At 33.4% G+C, this 19,415-nt stretch overlaps 1 protein-coding gene and 1 non-coding gene across 4 annotated transcripts in view; both read right to left on the reverse strand.

Annotated features, from left to right (window-relative positions):
- Positions 1–19,415, reverse strand: part of LOC106124231 (TSC22 domain family member bunched) — a 117,097-nt gene that overhangs the window by 63,613 nt on the left and 34,069 nt on the right. The window contains exon 2 of one of the 3 annotated variants that reach the window (XM_013320695.1): positions 18,041–18,067. The exons of the other annotated variants lie outside the window; for them this stretch is intronic. Coding sequence (XP_013176149.1) covers positions 18,041–18,067 — 27 coding nt within the window. The remainder of the gene's footprint in view (positions 1–18,040; positions 18,068–19,415) is intronic. 3 annotated transcript variants of the gene reach the window in all.
- Positions 16,356–16,428, reverse strand: TRNAK-UUU (transfer RNA lysine (anticodon UUU)). The gene has a single exon. It is a non-coding gene; the product is annotated as a tRNA-Lys (tRNA).

A 19,415-nucleotide genomic window follows, 5' to 3' on the forward strand; every position in this document is an offset into this window, starting at 1 on the left:
AGTACCAAAGTTGATCTTTGTCTTTCAATCGTATCTAGAGCCGAGAATCGCTCTACATGGATAATGAACAGAACAAAGAACGGCGACTTGAATTCAACTCTTTCGAACAGTTCAGTGTTAAGACAATAATGAGCATTCAGACGTCAATCAAAAAGTCTAGGAGAATAAAGAGATACACGGAAACTGGTGTGCATCCAGTCATTCAATGTTAAGTGGGGGAAAACTGGCAATTATAGTGAATCACGTCAATGAACGGGAATACTCTGCGCGGAACGTAGCCAGCATGTGAATGAAATGCGTCGGTTAACGACCAGTCTGTACCAGTTGCTCCGAATCTTTCTACATCTTGACCGTGAATCTTTCTTTAAAATCACTTAATGATTGTAGATTGAAAGTTGTTAATGGTAAAGAATAATTTTCAATTAATGTAAGCAAACTTTTTAACGCTATACAACGCAGAGTTAAGACGACCTTCCCCATTACTGTTTAATGGTTATTTTATCTGAAGATACATTTATTTATATAACTTTTTTATGTGTATGTTTTTGAGTTTATAAACAACATTTACTAAAAACTCCTTTTGTCGTGACAACAAAGGAAGTCGTAAAACAGAACAGGGGCCATTATCATTGTTGTTATAATGCTGAAGGTTATAATTTCAAAATATAATTTTGTATTCGACAAATTTTCATAACAATCAATTTTAAAACAAGGCGTGAAAACAGAGTGTGGTGACGTCTATTTGAGGTCGAGTTTGTGCGGAAGTTTGTAGTAATGAAAAAAATATAATTACGACAAAGGACAATACCATATCGTTCCTAGTTAAAAATACCGGAAAATTAAAAGTAATTTTTTATAAACCATTCAGTAAAAAGGTTAAAAATGTGCGATTATTACAATGTTTGTTTAAACGGTAAAAGTAGAAATTAAATGTAATATCCAAATAATGTTTATTGTACACAACAAATTAACAGCCTTATTTATAAAATCTACATGACTGCTTTTTTATATAATTAATTAACACTTATCTTTGTTTATAGAGATCTCTAAATCAATGACGCAAATCGTCTCACCGCTTAGAGACCTTACGTGAAACAACTAACAAACTATAAGGAGGTGGTAATAAATCGTATGACGTCATCCGTCGACAATACATCGTACAATGTGTACAATGTGTTGCTGATGGCGGTTACGTACGAAGGAGGTCCAAAGTGGATGACATCAATGTAATTATAATTCGTTACGCATCAACAGACTTATTGGCAGACTCGCTGATTGTTTCCGTGTAATGTAATAACTAAAACGCCATTTTCAGCCACCGGTAGTTTGTTATAGGATTAATAGGTGACAACTTACATAAATTCTGCAATTTTCACATCATAATCTAAAGCAGTGATTCCCAAACTTTTATCGTAGTCCCTTTCTTAATTTTACTTGTAAAACAATGTTTTTATTTCCAACTAACGCACACTCCCGTCGGGGTTTCCGTGGTCTCAGAGTCTCCACTCATCGCTATTTTCCGAGACCATGGCTGTACAAAACATATCGTCATCCTTTTCATTATCTTCGACAAATCAGAGATAAAAATATGTTTTATACAAGGATTTTGGTCTCAGAAATCAACGATTCGACCACTTTGGGACTCGCTTGTGGAAAGAATAATGAAGATGTTATAATCGACAACTTCAATAGGATAATTTTCTTATAATGTAAGTTTCATACATTACAAAACGATTACGTCATTCCCTTGGCTTGTGTAAAAATATTTTATGGTCGCAAAGTACAGAAATAAAGTAAATTTCTTTGGACAGTACTTTATATCTTAAATTGTCATGTTTATATTCTCTTTATGTATAAAATGATCGTTTTATTGCCATCTTGGTATAATCAGAAATAAAATTTCATTTAAATAAAGTTAACATATATGTTTTTCATATAAAGGAATAAGTAAACAATAAACAAAACGGGTTATTATTGTAAATGGGGTATAAAAATTTTACGATCTTTTAATCTGACTACATTATGATTTTATAGACTTTTGATTCGTTCCTTTCACTTAAAATTTCTTATGTTTGTCTACCTCGTTGTTAAAGCCTGATAAAGAATATGTGCAAAATTATTTTGAGTATAATCCTAGTATCAAGTAACTCCCCCCCCAAAAGCTTACATTTTTGTAACTAGGCTACTATTTTCACTAACATTGTTATTTTGTTTGCAATGATGAGGAGGTTTATTTCTCCACTTTCTAATCATATTTATGTTTGATTAATATCACTTGAATATTGCATCATGCAACTATAACTAAATTTTAATTTTGCTCCAGAGTCGGCAAGGTCGCAAACCTCGGCCGGTCCCAAGGTTGGGAAAGTCAATCATACGATTTATAATTACAAAATAATTACTAAATTACGAACCGTCGACGTGGTGTAAATTAAATTATAAAAGCCCACATCACGACATGCAATATAAAACGTGCATATTCTTTATTTACTTTTGCCTAGAATATAACATTTCATTTTTATAGAACTATACTGGAATGACTCATTTTAATGGTAACACGCGATATCACCATAAAGTAAATAAAAGGTCCGCTGACGTTGACGACGAAAAACTTCTAAGAAATTTACTCAAAGTAAATATTTCATAAGTGTATCAAAATATTTTTTCTGGATGGTTTACTCATTTTGCATGTTTTCCGTTGATAGTAAACGTAATTTACAAAAATATAAATAAATTCTCTTGTGCGCAAAAGTGAATTACATTCGCAGACACAAATTCTAGGCTGTCGTCCAAAATAATCATCACGTTTAATAATTCAATATTTAACATCTTAAAATTCCGTCTGCTCACGGAATTCTGAATATGAATACACTTGGCAAGATATCAATACAACGAATTATTTATGTTATCTGTAGCGAATTAGCAACAAATAGTAGGAACATATTTTTACGTGGTGTGGTCAGATGATTTTAATATAGATATGTAAACATAAAGCGATAAGGTATTGATATGCAGTCAGGATCTATCAGGACATAGGAAAACTCTCAGCAAGATGAAACATTTGTATATAAGATTTATTATACGAGAAGAGGGCAAACGAGCAGCGAGGTGTTCATCGACGCCCAAAGCCATCCCCGCAAAACTTAGATATTTCAAACTCTCCACTTCAAAGATCACGACATCAAGAACCTTAATTACCTATCCATTCTTTCATCTCTCATGAATGGAGTTAGTCTAACTGGTCCAAAAGAAATATGTAGCTCTTAGCTATCATCTTGAAGTCTTTGAACTAAAAATGTATTATTCATGAACTTCATATTTACAAAATAAAACCATTATTGCTACACACATAAGTAACTTGTGAATCTATAAAACTGGCAAACATAAAAACTCTACAATATCGTGCAGCTGGTCGTTCTGTCGTTACAGTCAAAGTCACTCTTTGATTCCGATAGTATAAACCTGCAGCATTTATGCTTATTACTGTCACGGTTTATTTTATTGCATCAGTGTCTATTTGCAATGTATGCTGTTGCTGCATTTTCAATTGCACATTAACTGTAACTACCGGTACGCCAGCGGCCGCGTCGTTAATGGCGTCTCGGACATTCGTAAATGTAACTATTATTTCACTTAAGGACAGACAATCGTTTATTTGATTGTTACACTCAATTGCAGTTAGTAATTTCAAAGATTACAATACAAATAAGCACTACTATTGTTACAAAATCAAGCCTGACTGACTACTGACTCCTTACTCATCAAAATCAGTCCATCCTTTTAGCCTAGCCTAACCTAATAAGGTCAATAGAATTACCCTCTTATCAGGAAAGCTACAAGTATATGTCTAGATGTATCTTAAATAGTAATATGCGTTTCACAATAGTATAATATTAAAGTTACAAAGTCAAATGCAAATCGAATACTCGAAACGTGTTCAACAACAACACATCGGAATCAATAGAGCTGTTGAACCTTTCAACATCTCAAGTGGCAAATTGCACGCCTTCGATACGATCGGAAAGATCGAGAACGTGAAATACCACAGCCGTACGCTCTACAGCTTACAAGTACACACTCGTACAATGAGACCGGTCAACTTAAGCTGACGTCATACTGTAAATAAAAAGAAACGTTTGGTCAATGGATTAAGTTTGATTCCCACAAGCAAATATATATTTGTAAAACAGTGTAGATACATACGAAAAGCTTTGAATTTAAAACCCTATAGTCCTCGTGTTACTGCGTAAAAGTACAAACGATATGTATTGTTTTAATAACAATGGTATAAACACCAATAATAATTATCATAATTACAGGGAATCGAGTGTACAATCATCTTAACAGTGCAGCAAAAACGTGCAGTGCGAGATAACCTTCAGCAAACGTCAAACGGGCCGATTGTGTAATCGTGTTGGGGGCTGTTAAGCCAACAAAGGTACCCTTCAAAGTAATACGTTGTAAATCATACAAACGGTCGTTAGAGGCGCGTGCGGAGACCGATAATAGCGATAATGTTGAGCCGATGTAATATTTATCTTAATGCTTTACAACTTAGATCACATTTTACTTTGTCGGTAACATTTAAACCATTTGTTTGGCCCGTAGACCGTGGACCGGTGATAAATGGTACGGAACAATCGCCTTTTGATCCGGAATCACGTTCGTTTCGGTCCTTACTCCTTGAAGGATATGACATTTAAACTATAATCCGTATGTCTTTGTTACAAAACAACAAGCGAAATTATTTCAAGTTACTTGGCCTCATATTTTCCGATACAATTTCTTTGTTTCGTGTTAATGAAATACAAAACAAGACTTACATTTTTCAAGCCCCTTAGATGGAACAACATTTAGGAAATGTAGAAAACTTTCGGGACAAACAAAAATATATCATCACTGGGCAAACTAATCGTAATAAGATAAGAGATCCTTAAGACAAAGAAAACCTAATGAACTAATTGGAAATCACATCTTTATTCAAAGAAGCGATACAAAATAGGGAAAAATGCGCCAAAGTAGGTTGCGCGAGCAATAATTTACCACTTCTTTGGACACGAGCAATATCTTCTCAAAAGTTCTCGTGAATCCGAGTCAATGTTTATCTAGAAAGAAATAAAGCAAATAATGGAACAAGCAGACATTTAATAATTTATGAAATAAACAATAATGTTTAATGAAGCATATTGACCTGCAATTGATAAGAAGAGTGTACTTTATAAAATATGAATTGCCTTCTATGCGTTTGTATTAGAGAAATACCCGATAAAAGTAAAAAATAATTTTAATACTAGTCTTATCATATAAAACTAATCTGTTTTTTCCTGTCCTGAAATAAATCTACTTAGAGACAATCTTAATCTTACTTCTTACTAATATTATAAATGCGAAACTTTTGATGGATGGATAAATGTTTGAAGTCATTTCCGGAACGGCTCAACGGATCTTGATGTAATTTCGCAAAGACGTAGAACATACTCTGGAAGAACACATACGGTACTTATAGAGTTTTTTTTTTAATTCCCCGCGGACGGTGCCGCGGGTAAAAGCAAATATTTGATAATAATATTAAAATTTAAATTCATATAAACATTACCTAAGACAAAACAAAAAATAGAATAAAATCAATATTTCAAAATGAAAAAACTAACATTAAAAGAAGACGACGTTTGAATTTGAGCTGTCGCCTAAAATATAAGCTTAATTTAAAATTAAAATGGCTCCGTGGGGGCAGCCGCGTCAATAAATTATCCGAGCTAATACTTCCGTGATGCTTCAGAGCTGGATTACATCAAACACTAGAGACGTGCCCCGGTTTCGCACGGATGGTTATATTTACCAAAATACATCTACATATTTTTACTGGAACGATGTATGCTAATTCGTTGGGAAGCTTTGGCCGACGATTGCTTTATGTCAGATTTTGACAAGTTTCATTGAGATGAAAAATTAAGTAATAATTTGAATAGTTTTTTTAATTGAATTGTTGTCGCTTTGATGTAGTAAAATTTGTAGCGTTATGGTCATTTTACTTACGATAATTGTGGTCTATTGATAATTTTCTCTGGAGTATAGATTTAGTCAATTAATTAGTGTAGGGGGTAATTCAATAAAGGTGTTTTTAAGTTTCAATAATCAGAACTAGATACAAATATTTTTGATATAAATGCGCAACATGAATCTTTTTACCTCTACTAAAGCGTGAAAACATCTGATACATGAAACAGACACAAACAAATGAGTAACGTTTTCATGATTGTTTATTTTCGTTCAATTCCGTAGTGGCGCCTGGTTTACCTTGACCTCGGTATTGCTTGGCAGATAAACCTATAAACGTTGACCTTCCCACCCCCGCAAAAATATAAACAAATTAAAGCCAGGAGGGAAATGAAAAAGAAGTTTGGAGGACCATTATATACTGGTCACAAGTCTTAAACGTTACGTTTACGCCAATTCTCATAACAATTTTGTTATTTTTACAGTTGAATTCAAAGATTGTTTAACATGTTGTTCCGACTCAAAATACTCAAACATGAAACATTTCATTATTGAAATTAAGAGAAATAAACAAAATCATAAACAACTGATTAAAAATATATCAAGATTTCATGATCGACAGAATTTATTGTTTACTTTACAAGAAAAAATCAGTATTTAAGGTAAGTTTACATACACAAAGAGTTCTGCACACATTAATTTCAACATGTTTACCTGATTCTTGCTTTAATTCAGTAACGAGGTGAGTGTTAAAATCTATTTCGGGCGCGAGACACGCATATAACTGAAAACAACATTTCAAAATTCTGCTAAACTTACGTTCGCTTTCCTTAAACAAAGTATTATAAACAATTAAATCGTTTAAAGGGTAAGAGGAAACGGGAAACGCAAAATTAAGGCAATATTTAACACCTTATATTTCCTGGATTGTAAACAAAATAGCAATTATTGTCAGTTATGAAGCACCTTGATACTTTACATTTCACATAATTACTTATAATCCGAATGAATTAAGAAAAGGTAATTGTATCAAAGGCCAAACAATTTCAATCGTAGTCCGGAATCAATCTTTTTCAGGTCTTAACATATGTAATTGATGATTTTATGTCAAGTATAAAGTTTATTAAAATTAAGATATAACAAAACAATCGCCCATCGTGAGTAAAACAAAGGTCTTTGCCTAAACAAAAGCAAACGTTAATTAGAATGAACGACAGGCGTAATAAATTATAATATTTGTCGAGGATAATAAGTTCTCCAACGGACAATAAACCGAGTAATTGATTCGATGCGAAATCGAGCCGCCACCCACAGTGCACCAAAATACGCTAACGATGTAGCCGTGCCTTGCTTCGATGCATTTTGAATTGTTTGATTAATCACCACCGATATCGAGTTAAATACAGTTGATGAAGTAATCCTATAAACTACATGTTTATGGATGATAATCTCAGAGTTTAAAGAATATTGAACGACCTTTAAAACATCTCAACTTAGGTGTCTAGTTCTAAAACGATACTAGCAACTAGTAAGTGCTGTCTATTGATAGATGATTAATCTATCAATCAAGTCGTCGATGTTTAAATTCGTATAAAAATCTCCACCCCCATGAAACAGAAACCCAAGGTCACTAAGCTGTACACAAAGGTCGTCCGTCGAACCTTGCCAGTTCCGGACGAGAGGGGATGATCGACACGTTGCGGTGTCGTGCCTTCTGGTTACGGGTGATTGACTTACCCGTGCACGCGATCTACGCAGGGTTGCTGTACTATACAAAAATTATTGACGAAGACACAATTAATTTAAAATAATGTTTAATGCATAATATAAAAACATGTATTCAAAATTTGTTAGGATCAAATACTTGTGGATATTAAAATATCAGCAAATTATTGAGTACCCTTTAATATCCAAATTAGGAAAGAACGAGGAAGAAATGACCGGCATTAAGTTTGCGTGCAGAAAATTCCTTAGTCATTCCATAGTCTCGGGAATTAGACACAAAGGAAATTTCTTTGTATTTCCACATTGTAGACGTACTATAAAAAATTCATTCAATGGCTATTTTTTGAGTTTCAAAGGGGTTTTTTGGGTCCAGATGTAAACCCGTTCAATCTTTTTAAATCTTATCCACTGTTCACTGACACCGTGAAAGTATTCAGGTTATATAGCACTTCCTTCTGCAGCAATATTTGATCTAGAATGTTCCCGTTTAAACGAGAGATAAGGTTATGGATAATTTCCGTCAGCACCGTATCTTGAATGCGTTCCCACAACTATCAAACGTCCGGATTGTGAATCATTTTTGCGTGAACCCATGACTTACAATTCTATTTATATTATACTGAAGTTTGTCACATGATTTAAACAGGAAAATTTTACTTACTAACCCTTACATGGACTTCCCATATCCGAATAAATCGTACAGAAATATTGGTATCCAGTTTCTTCAAGGAAATGAGTGAGATGACAATTTTGTACGAGTATTTTGGTAGTGGAAACACATTGTTATAATGGTGCTTCATAGGAACAATTTTAAAATGCGGCTAACAAAAGGATGTAGCGTAATACGATCAGTGAGCTTGTAAGTGACAGGCTGCAAGCATGACGGTCATATTACACTCGTAGTGGTGGTCTTTTATCCATTGTAATGTACCTGTTCCCACGGACTCGGATTTTATTTTATTCTTTTACGCAAACGTTGTATGTCTGAAATTTTCATTCATTACAACATCTCAGACAATATTTTATAGAAATTATTTATTAAACTTAAAAACTATTAGACCTAATAACCTAAAACTTACGTCATTGATCTTGTCCTTAATAAGAATAGATACAGATATAACTAGAGAAGCATTTTTATGTTTGATATTAGAATATCTGATAGTAAAATGGATAAACTTCTATTTTATAGAGTCGTAGAGAGCATATAAGTACGTGTAAAGTGTGGACCACACCGTAAGTAATGCGGAATTACAAATAAATAAGCAGTTTAGCAGGCGTCAGATTTAGCAGTCAGTTGCAAAGTGTTCGCGGCTCAACAGTTAAACCGTTTAACGTTCAACTATAACTGTTAAGCGAAAATTATCGCGCCACGCTTGACAAAGCACCCCACGTCGTGTCCACAATGTTAAGCTGTCGTCCATCTTTTTATTAAAACTTCTTAACCAATTATTAATTTTTATCAAAAGTTTTTGTCATTTAACCAAAATGAGATTACCGGAGAAGACTGAGATAAGAGAAAAAGTACTGAGAATAATTATTTATCTTAATTAAAGCGAAAAGCAACAGCAATACAAATGAATCACTTAATTAATGAACTCGACTGAAAACAGATAGAATGTACATTTCGTGCCAAAAATATTGCGATAGTTTGCACATCACTGCTAATTTTCTTTGTACAATTTGAATTAACGTCATAATGTAGAAGAAAAAAGCAAAATATTTAAATATTATTCAAAGCGTTATCAGTCTAACATGTCCCTCGATAAGGGGCAAAAAGAAGTGCAAAAACACACCTCTCGTCGGTCGGCTGACGTCATCCCCCGAGTGAACGATGAGATAATGCCGACTTTATAATGACAGCCTGCTCAATAACAAATGGTTTGTAATTTAACCGAGGTCATTGGCAGGATCGTACGAGAGCGAAGTTACCTGATTCCAAAGATCCAATCATGTTTTGTTTTTATTTCGTTTGGTTTTTTAACAAAACTTAGTTGAAGTTCACGGCAAAAGAACTCTTGCTTTTCTTTTATACCTCGTAAACTGCGTACATATAAAATTTAAAACTCTGCGTACCACTCTTTGTCCTTATATTAGAAAGCTTTAGAACATTCTCTCATTTTTAGTAGGAAAAAATAACCAAAGAAAAACGACAAGACTTGAAAATTTTAGTTATTTTGATATACATACACCATTATAAGAATAACAAATCAGGTGGATAGGATAACCTTTGCGCACATAAAACATACGAGTCAAGAGCGTATTTAATACGTTTAAGTGTATACGTGATGATAAGTGACGACCTATATTTTCCATAATTTAAATCTCGCAACCGTACGAGCACTCTCCGATGGGAAATTGAATGATATTGTATTTCGACACTAATTTAATATCAAAAGGGTTATTGTAAATGTAGTTTTAAACCGGACTTTCGATCGACTTTATGTAATACTGGCCCAGTAATCCCGTCCCGTTTTCAACATCAAACTTAAATACTTTTAATGAGTCATCTATAGCGGATGTTTTTTCAGGTTACGGTCTCGTAAATGCAAGAGATAACATCTAGTTATCTTCACCTAATAGCTATAAGAGTCTAATATTAGTCAAATCTTGACAACACAAATATTGAACAATAAAAGTAGGTTTTATTAACGCAAACATGTTCACCTTATATTAATTTATGGCATGCTAACATTTGCACAGTATAGTAAAATATAAACAATCAGTACGTTATATATCGCGCTAAACAGATGGTAGGTGTATAAATTATTACGAGTTAAAATATATAAAGACATATAGAGAAAAATTCCACGGATTATAAGGTTATTATTAGTAACTTATATGTTTCTGCTTCTATAATTACTAATAATCTAGTCCTCTATAAGGACATGCTCGAGAGAACGTAAAATTAGCCGAACACCTGGTTCCACTTACAGACTGTAAGGAGTCTTGTGTTTAGTCATCGCAGACTTCCGCAACGCTACCGGACCGATGCAAAAATATAATAAGTCTCTACTAGTCGTATTAAGGTCGGTAGTGAGTGCATTTGACCCTTAAAAAATAGCGTGTGGGACTAGATGAAAATTTGCGAGTATGTTTTCGTATCGTCATCGACCCGATGCGCTGCACAAATCTCACATGAATATTGTCGATATCGATACGATTACATGCAAATTTTCGTGCTAGGCACTATATTTTTACGTGTAATTTGTAATAAAGTAAATATGTAATAAGCAAGTAAATATGTGATTTTCTTACTTAACCCTCACTAATTGTGGCAGAATGCATTTAGTAGGCAGACTCTTTGCCTAGTCCGTTTCGTAGTTAAATGCGAGTGCGCCAATAGTGTGAATGCGGGCTGCATAAGGCCAAACGATCTTAGTGGAAGGACACGCTTTACGCAATATGCATTGTTCGCAGCATTTGTTGTACGAATGAGCGTTTTGTAACGGTTTACGATCGTAATGACCGACGACGGCGACCCGATATTACATTCACTATACCTTTATTAGCTATATTTCCATATTGTACAAAGGGCTAAACAATGATAATTATATGGGTGACATTTGTAAGCTATTAAGACGGGAATGAATAATAGATTTGTTGGCACTTTGAAATATTGTTCCATTGGTCTATTTTATACAGGAAAGATAATACAGACCGACAATAATTTAATTGATAAGCACTAATCATTAAACAGGAAAAACAACAACAAAGTTGTTTTCATCACGGAGAATTGTATTTTATCAAAGTTTTCACACTAGTAGTGACAATAATAAGTAAAATAACATATCAGTAAATTTATTAAATTATTCAAACTTTCGTGAGACATTATACTAAAGTGAGCGACGGGCCGCGTCCGCGAAATAATACCAGTACCACTCATCCTGATGAAGGGCCCCCGATGGGCTCGAAACTAGTAGGTGCCGCCACCGGACGAATATACGTGAGTGTTTAGCCGTGTTTATATATCAGATCAGTAAATTTAATACAATGAAAAACTTGTTTATATAAGAACCTACACCCGCTTAAAGAAAATCTAGAGAAAGATTTGTGATAGATAATGCTTTAACAAATTTTTTATCGATATCATGTTACTGCACATCACTACTGCCGTAATATGATAGCGGATTTTTCCGAGTCCTATCAATCATAATAATAGCATCAATTTATATGTGACGTGAAACGGCGCGCGCCGTCGATGCTAAGTGGACGTACATTTTGCAATTTAGATTGCATGTGGGCGCGTGGCAGTGGAAGCCCGGCGACAGGTAGCTGCGACTATTTGATTGCTAGCATTAGTTATGTAAACACTTACAGAGAACACACTATAATAGGCTCAATATTGAAGTTATAAGTGTTATATTTTCACAACCAGTCACAATCAAGCAATAAAAATCGTCCGACCTTCATAAAGGGCGTACAAGGTGAACTGTGGGTTTTACAACGCTTTTACATTTGCTCCTTTTTTTGTCCAACAAAAATATAAAATAATATTATCAATAAAAAACATTAAGCTATATTCACAGTGCGCTTTCCTACTCATTTTGTTTTTCCCTCAGTGAGTTTCCATTGCCACCTACAAAAATAAAACACAAGATATTGTACAAATGTTACGATAGTGAAAGCCTGCGGTAAAAAGAAGCGGCAAAATGACAGGAAAGCCGACTTTGGAGACATAGTATATCGATAATAAATCATTTTGTCGGTGCGTACCGGTAACATCAAAAATCAGAATTTATCATTAATAGTGAAAGACGAAATAAATTTTTCCATAGCTACTAGTTCTTAGTTTATTAAAGTTACTTTCATTTGATTGCCCAATTTAATGGATCGAATTAATTTGTCCGGGCCACTTCGGTTAGTTAATTGCTAGATCATTGGTCTACGTCAGTGGTTTCCAAACTTATTTTGTCTACTGCCCACTTTGAGAATAAATATTTTTTAGCGCCCCCCATATTTTCACATATTCAAAAACCACTATAACTTCAAATTAAATTAATTAATTATTGTGACCTACATATGTATATTAACGGAGAATTCTTAACGAAACTTTTACTATAACCCGCAACTTAAGACCTGTAGGGTCCCCACAAGGGGACGTTATCGCCCACTTTGGGAAAGACTGGTCTACGTTAACACACCTCGGTATTTTAATTGCATACAAATAAACAACTTCACAAATAGATTTAAATACATGAAAGCGGTGTAATATATATTACTTTTAAAAGCGAAATGGTGACTATTAACACCTTTTTTTTTGATAAAATTTAACTTAACATAAATTCAACTATACTAATGCTCAAACATTTCAATATTCACTTCCGTAACTTGGAGCTTCGTCATCAGCTCACTATACGTATCCACCGAGGGGCTCGGAGCCTACTTTAAATTACGGGCGATCAGCCCATAATCAACCACGCTGGCCAAGAACTTGGAGCTTATTTTGGAGTATTATAGCAGTATCAAAAGTTGTATGTAAATAAAGAACTCTACATTTAGTTCCTGCCAGTGAAAATAAATAGAATATCTCCAATATTGGTCAGTTTTTAAAGCGTACTCATTGATTAGATGAAAAGAAAGTGAACAGGAAGAGCTAATACAAAATAAATAAAACAACCAATAACGTATCCTCAAAAGTATCAGGAACGCTGTTTTGTTGGAACTCGTTACGGACGTTCTTAGAACGGAAACACGCCGACTATTTCAAACGAGCCGTGAAAGAAGTCTTCACCGTCTACGAAGCCGTCTTCGTAGCAAAGCGAGTTTAAATCTGTCCTCGACGTATTCGGGAAACGTAGGAAATATATCGGTTCTGACCTCAATTTCATTAATCAAAAACGACCCGTGAAAAGATTAACTGGTTATAAATAAAACATTATTCTTCAACTTCCGTTACTAAGAATATTATTTAAGTTTTATATTTATAAGTGCTGGTGACAGTTTAACTCTGTTGTTAGTGGCCAAGAGTGATGACAAATTAATGATACGCATATTAATTTTAACCTGAAAGAGAAGACAAATGTGAAAGGAAGACAGAGCCATACTAAAATTCAAATGCAGTGTTTCTATATAAATCTTTTTAACTGAAACACTTCGATAAGCTAACAAAAAGTGCACATTGCTATTAATATGTCGTTATTATAATGGCTGTCACATAGAGGAACTTTACTCCTTTCTTATTAGTTTTAACCTCATTTTATTTGATTAATGCAACATATTTGTCCCTGCATACGGATTGTTTTCGTAAACAAGTATTGCAGCCACCTCCTCCATTTAGATACGCTTCGCGTGCGATGCGCCAATAAAAATCAATCATCTAAAAATAGGTTAGCAGTGTTTAAAAATATCTGACTGCAGACGGCGTGTGCACAATTCTAGCAGTTTTATAGCGCAATAAATTGCCAACATGTTTATTCACATCAACAATGGCCACTGAATTAATTACTTTCGAGTACGGGTTAACGACAGTAGTGATTGACATGATTTACTTAATTATTTTCCCGCTGGATGTTTGTCGAATTCGATACGGAATTATATATACGATGTCCTATTTATTTTAATTATAAATGCTTTATTTATTTATGTTCAAAAATGTAAACCGAATTATCTCTTGTAAGTTGTAATTATAAATTTTAATTTTTTTATTTTATCAAACTTCAATTACGTGGCATTATCGAAGTAGAAATAAATTTGTTTATTATGAAACCAGATTATTCGCGTTTTATTATAGTGATAAACTAATCTACGTGCGTAATAAATAATCCAGTGACAAATCCACCGGCATTAGTGCAGACTGAACAAAACTTTCCATATGTATTTATCGATGTTAACGAGTTCACGTATAAAACGTTACTAAGTAACTAGCCGTGTATATCATACAAGCGACTGTCTTCTCTAATTATGTTTGTAATATCCCAATATACTTTCATTTAAAACATTCGTGGGCTTTTTTTCGAGAATTGTATTGCGTAAAATAAAAATCCTTTGTTGCAACAAATTAGTTGTGCTAAAGTATCAAGACTAATCAAACTGCAACGCAACTTGCACAATGCACTTCTTATATAACTGTTACGTATGAACAAAGAGATAATTGTTATTTGGAGCGGAGAAACAGTCCCGAGCCTTATTTACTGTGGACAGAATGATATACATTTGATGTGTTAATGCCGGTGTTATGCTGGTTACACACGATGGCAGAACAGTGAAGCTGCAGTACACCTATTGTTTGTAGGCATGTTTATCAAAACTGTATCATTCTGTTCTAGTCTTTCTGCTGTGCTTTCTGCACACTAGCATAACGAAGCCAATGGGGCTAAGACGAGATGCACATAGCACCTTGACTTGCGGCCAAATCGTACACCGCGACAATGACAATGGCGACAAGATGTTAACTATTAATTGTGATTAATTTGATCTGGAATATTACTTTATTTTAGTTTTTATTAAGCAATTAAAGACGTGGTTGAATTAATGCTATTGTTTTCATTGTGTCATCACTTATTGCGAAATGTCCATTCATCATAAATCGCATACAAAACTAGGATAGCGCATGTGCAGACGCTTTAATATAGTAAAAAACGCAAACAAAATTGCCCAATAGATATAAATTATTACATTAAGACATGTTACGTACTAAAAATGCAATGATTACAATTAATTGTTACAAGAACATGTTCTAAGACAGCTATTAACATCTTTCTTGTTCCGGTACAATTCACAATATATTTATTCTTTTTATTTCAAATTAGACAAATATTTACGTTAGTCAAGGTTTTTTTTTACTTAATCTTTGTAATATTGAACTAAAGAATATTGTCATGACAACGAAAGTTTAAAGGCTATATTGTTTTATAAATCATGCAATACAGATGATAAGTTGCTAGGTCGGAGCCTAGTAACCAATTCCTAAAAGTTATGTCGATTAAGCTCGGCTGTCGCATTGCAGTTCGCTTGCTGAGAAATCGCTGAAAGCAACGTAATAATTTATTATGTTGTCAATTCTAATTTTAAGAAATTAAGTAAGTTAATTGAGAAAGTTTGCAGAAAAAGGATTTTAATTAACAATATTCGATAAGAGAATCAAACATTGATCGTGGGTGTTAACTCATCAAAATGCGCAAATAAGATACCGATACGTTTCCACGTATTTTAACCTATTTGGAAACGACACACATCTTAATTAATAAATTAAAAATGACTACTTGTTTTTGCACTGCGCACAGTTTTTAACTTTTTAACTACGATGTTAAGTGCTGCCATCTTTTGTGAGCAAAATAAGAATATTACTTATTCTACAGTTACGCCATCTACTAACAAATGGAAGACACTACACAGCTAACATTAACTTAGAAACTAAGATTCGATCTAGATGGCGCTGTTTTGTCATAACGAGCTTTAGTAAATATTTTTGAATTTTAAATGAAGCTATGCAAAAAAAAAGTAAATGCTATTTGTAACAAATACCATGTCATTGAATCAACAGGGTTTTATAATTTGTAATTAAAAAAAAAAATTAATTCGTGTCAATAAAAAAAACTTAATCACCATCAAACTAAATTTTTGATTGATAATTGTAACAGGAAAAATTTAACACAAAAAATTAAACTGAAGAAAAATACAAAAAAAAATTAGCCCGCCCGAACAGGGACTTGAACCCTGGACCCTTGGATTAAAAGTCCAATGCTCTACCGACTGAGCTATCCGGGCTCATGTCGTGTAAAGTAAAATACAATAAGTATTGCTAAAAGTTACATTGTGCAACAAAGTATCGAATTACAAGAACATTTATTTGCAAACTTTTTAAAATAAATCAAAGTTGTTTTACAACACGGCATATTATATTACAAGATCCTTGTTATAAATTAAATAAAAAAAATCAGGAAGAAGTATTCAATGGACTAATTTTTTCCAAAAAAAAAACATAACTCTTTTTAAAAGATAAAATAAATTTCTTTTGAGTTTAGTATAAATTAATGAAATTAAAACCCTTTGTGTACTTTCAACGACTAGCGCCATCTTTTAGATGAAATGAGCATTAAAAGAGTTTAGTGTTGCTACTCGACGCTAGATGGCTATAGTATGTCTCTTGCTAAGCAGAAAATAATGAAATATAAAGTTTTAATTGGAAAAAAAAATTCAAAAGAAAAGCATTAATATTATTAAAACAATAATAAAGTATTGAATGATAATGTTACATGGTGAAGAGATAATTATGACCTGAAAATTAATGATTAGCCTTGCCAACATACCATGTAAAACTTCAAACCCTGAGGACGGTCTGCTCCAACTTCACAGGTCACAGGCGAGAAATCGATATGTTCTATCTCAAAACTGTTTAGTAATACCATTCATTTTTTAATAAGATCTTTAGGTGAACAAAAATACAACTACAATTTAATTGTCAAAAAAGTGAACTCAGATTATTTTATGATCGATAAATTACATATTGACAATAAACTTGTTACTACGTTTAAGAAAAAAAAAAACAATTTGAACAATAATGATGTCCACTGATAATCCAATTAAAGCGATAACTTTTGAAAAAAGTTAAATTTACAGAAAAATTATCATCTTAACCCATAATTTGACGAAATTTATTGTAGCAAAAACTGTTTTTTTTAGTAAAGTCATACGTAATTTTCTCTAAAATAGTTCAGTAGATTTTTTAGTTGTTCGTTACACTGTACACCATAGAATTAAGGATAAATAAATTATTTTCTACCGGGACTTTTATGCACTTGGCGTTGCAATTATGCTCTTTTGTTTTTTTTTTTTAAATGAATGGTATTACAATCTAATCTAAAATCTCACTCGCTACATCTAACACAATTTTTGAATCTAGCCTTTTAGTTAATACTTGTCAGGCTAGCATATAAAATAAATTAGCTATTGATGTTGTTACTTACAATTACTTACTGAGATTGATCTTATATGCCCTAAAACTCCTATTAGTCTATTTTAACTAGTATTATTCAATTTATATTATTTAAAGGTGGTATACTTGCGTATTTTTCCGTACTCATTTGCGTTCCGGTAACGGCTCGGTATGGTAACGCCGTACCGAGTAATTGTAATAAACAAATTCCACAACTGCGTCACCAATACGATATCTGTTAAGTTTCATCTACTCATTTCCATACGTTTACGGGGACTGACATACTTATGTCTTGGAAAATAAATGGTTTGGTGTATTATAAGATAAAAATGACGCTCGCTGAAGAAAAATGTGACTAACGTCATATTAAGTATAGGGAAAGAAAAAATATTACGTTTATAAATATATCGTCAGCGGGCGTCATTTTAGCGGCGTTTGACTCACTGTGTGCGGTGTAGGCTGTCATTGTACCTGAAAACAAAGGTAAAGCTGGTCAGTCGGTTATCATTCGTACAATTTAAACAATATTGTGTCGCATGGCAGACGATTCACTCACCAATAAATGGTATTTACGTATATGATAAATGTTTAAATTCAATTTGCAAGTAACCGCGAAGTATGCGCCGGTTTCGTTCATTTATCAGTTCTCAGACAGTTCTAAAACTTACATTCGAGAATCAGTTTCTCACGTAGATATCGACGTTGTTTCTCGCGCAGTGAAAGCCAATTTGCGTTAAATCGAATATCAACGAAAATCGCTTGCACAAGTTTGCAGTTATTTAGCATCATCCGTATAGACATGCGATGGAGGCTGCAGACGATTTTAAACTTTACAGTAATAAGCGGGATCTTTTAGCGATTTAATGTTAGTTGCAAGAAAGGTGTGCGGTGGTCATTATTGGTATTTAAAGATCTAAAAATATATAGTCCGTGGAATTATAAGTATCTTTGTAGGTATGTTTGTGTGACCATAAACTAATGTGGTATAAGGCGACGTGAAATACACGATATGGTAGGCTGTTGCAAGTATTTGTAGTGCGTGCGTGTGCTTAACAAAAACAATAGGTTACAATACTTTGCCACAGTGGAAATAAATATGTACAGTCGAACCAGGATAAGGATACGGGAATACAATATTTTTCATGCTTATCCAGTTCTCCCATAGCCAGGTTCGTTTTCAAATTATAATCATAAATGAATTGTGGCACTTCTAAAGATGTTTTAATGGGCTACTAGTTATTCTCTTGTGTATATAGTACGCAGTATCTGTCTTACGGGTGGCGTCGCGGGTCGCGTGTAAGACGATCGTTTAATTATAAATTAAATTCAGCGAACCGACTCCGCAAAGATTACAACGACTATTCGTGAGATCAATTATAATTTCTTTTTACAATTTTTATGAAACTTAAATGAGGACAAAAAAGGTGTACACTGTTAATCATTCTACGAAACTATACCGCAGTTTGTATAAGATTAAAGTACCAGTATTTGCGAAATAAAAGTAAAAAAAAAATGATTACAAAAATTAACTCAAAGACATTTTAGAAAGTATTTTAGCTACTTAACTGAAAGCAGGTAAATCAGGAAGATCTTTTTGTTTCTACTCTAAAAAAAAATTAAAAATAAATTCGTAATGAAAAGCGGAATGAGAAATGTAAATTTATTATCGTTATGAATGGCGCTAGTTTGTCTCATCAGCATAAAATATGAATGAATCGTGTTCGTCTGATGTCATAGCTCGTATACAACGACACTTGAAAATAATTACACTATTTCACTGTCTGAACTAGTAATGTGGCCGACGCCTACTGACGCGCCT

Source organism: Papilio xuthus, unplaced genomic scaffold, assembly GCF_000836235.2.
Source record: "Papilio xuthus unplaced genomic scaffold, Pxut_1.1 DF825946.1, whole genome shotgun sequence".
NCBI lineage: Eukaryota > Metazoa > Arthropoda > Insecta > Lepidoptera > Papilionidae > Papilio > Papilio xuthus.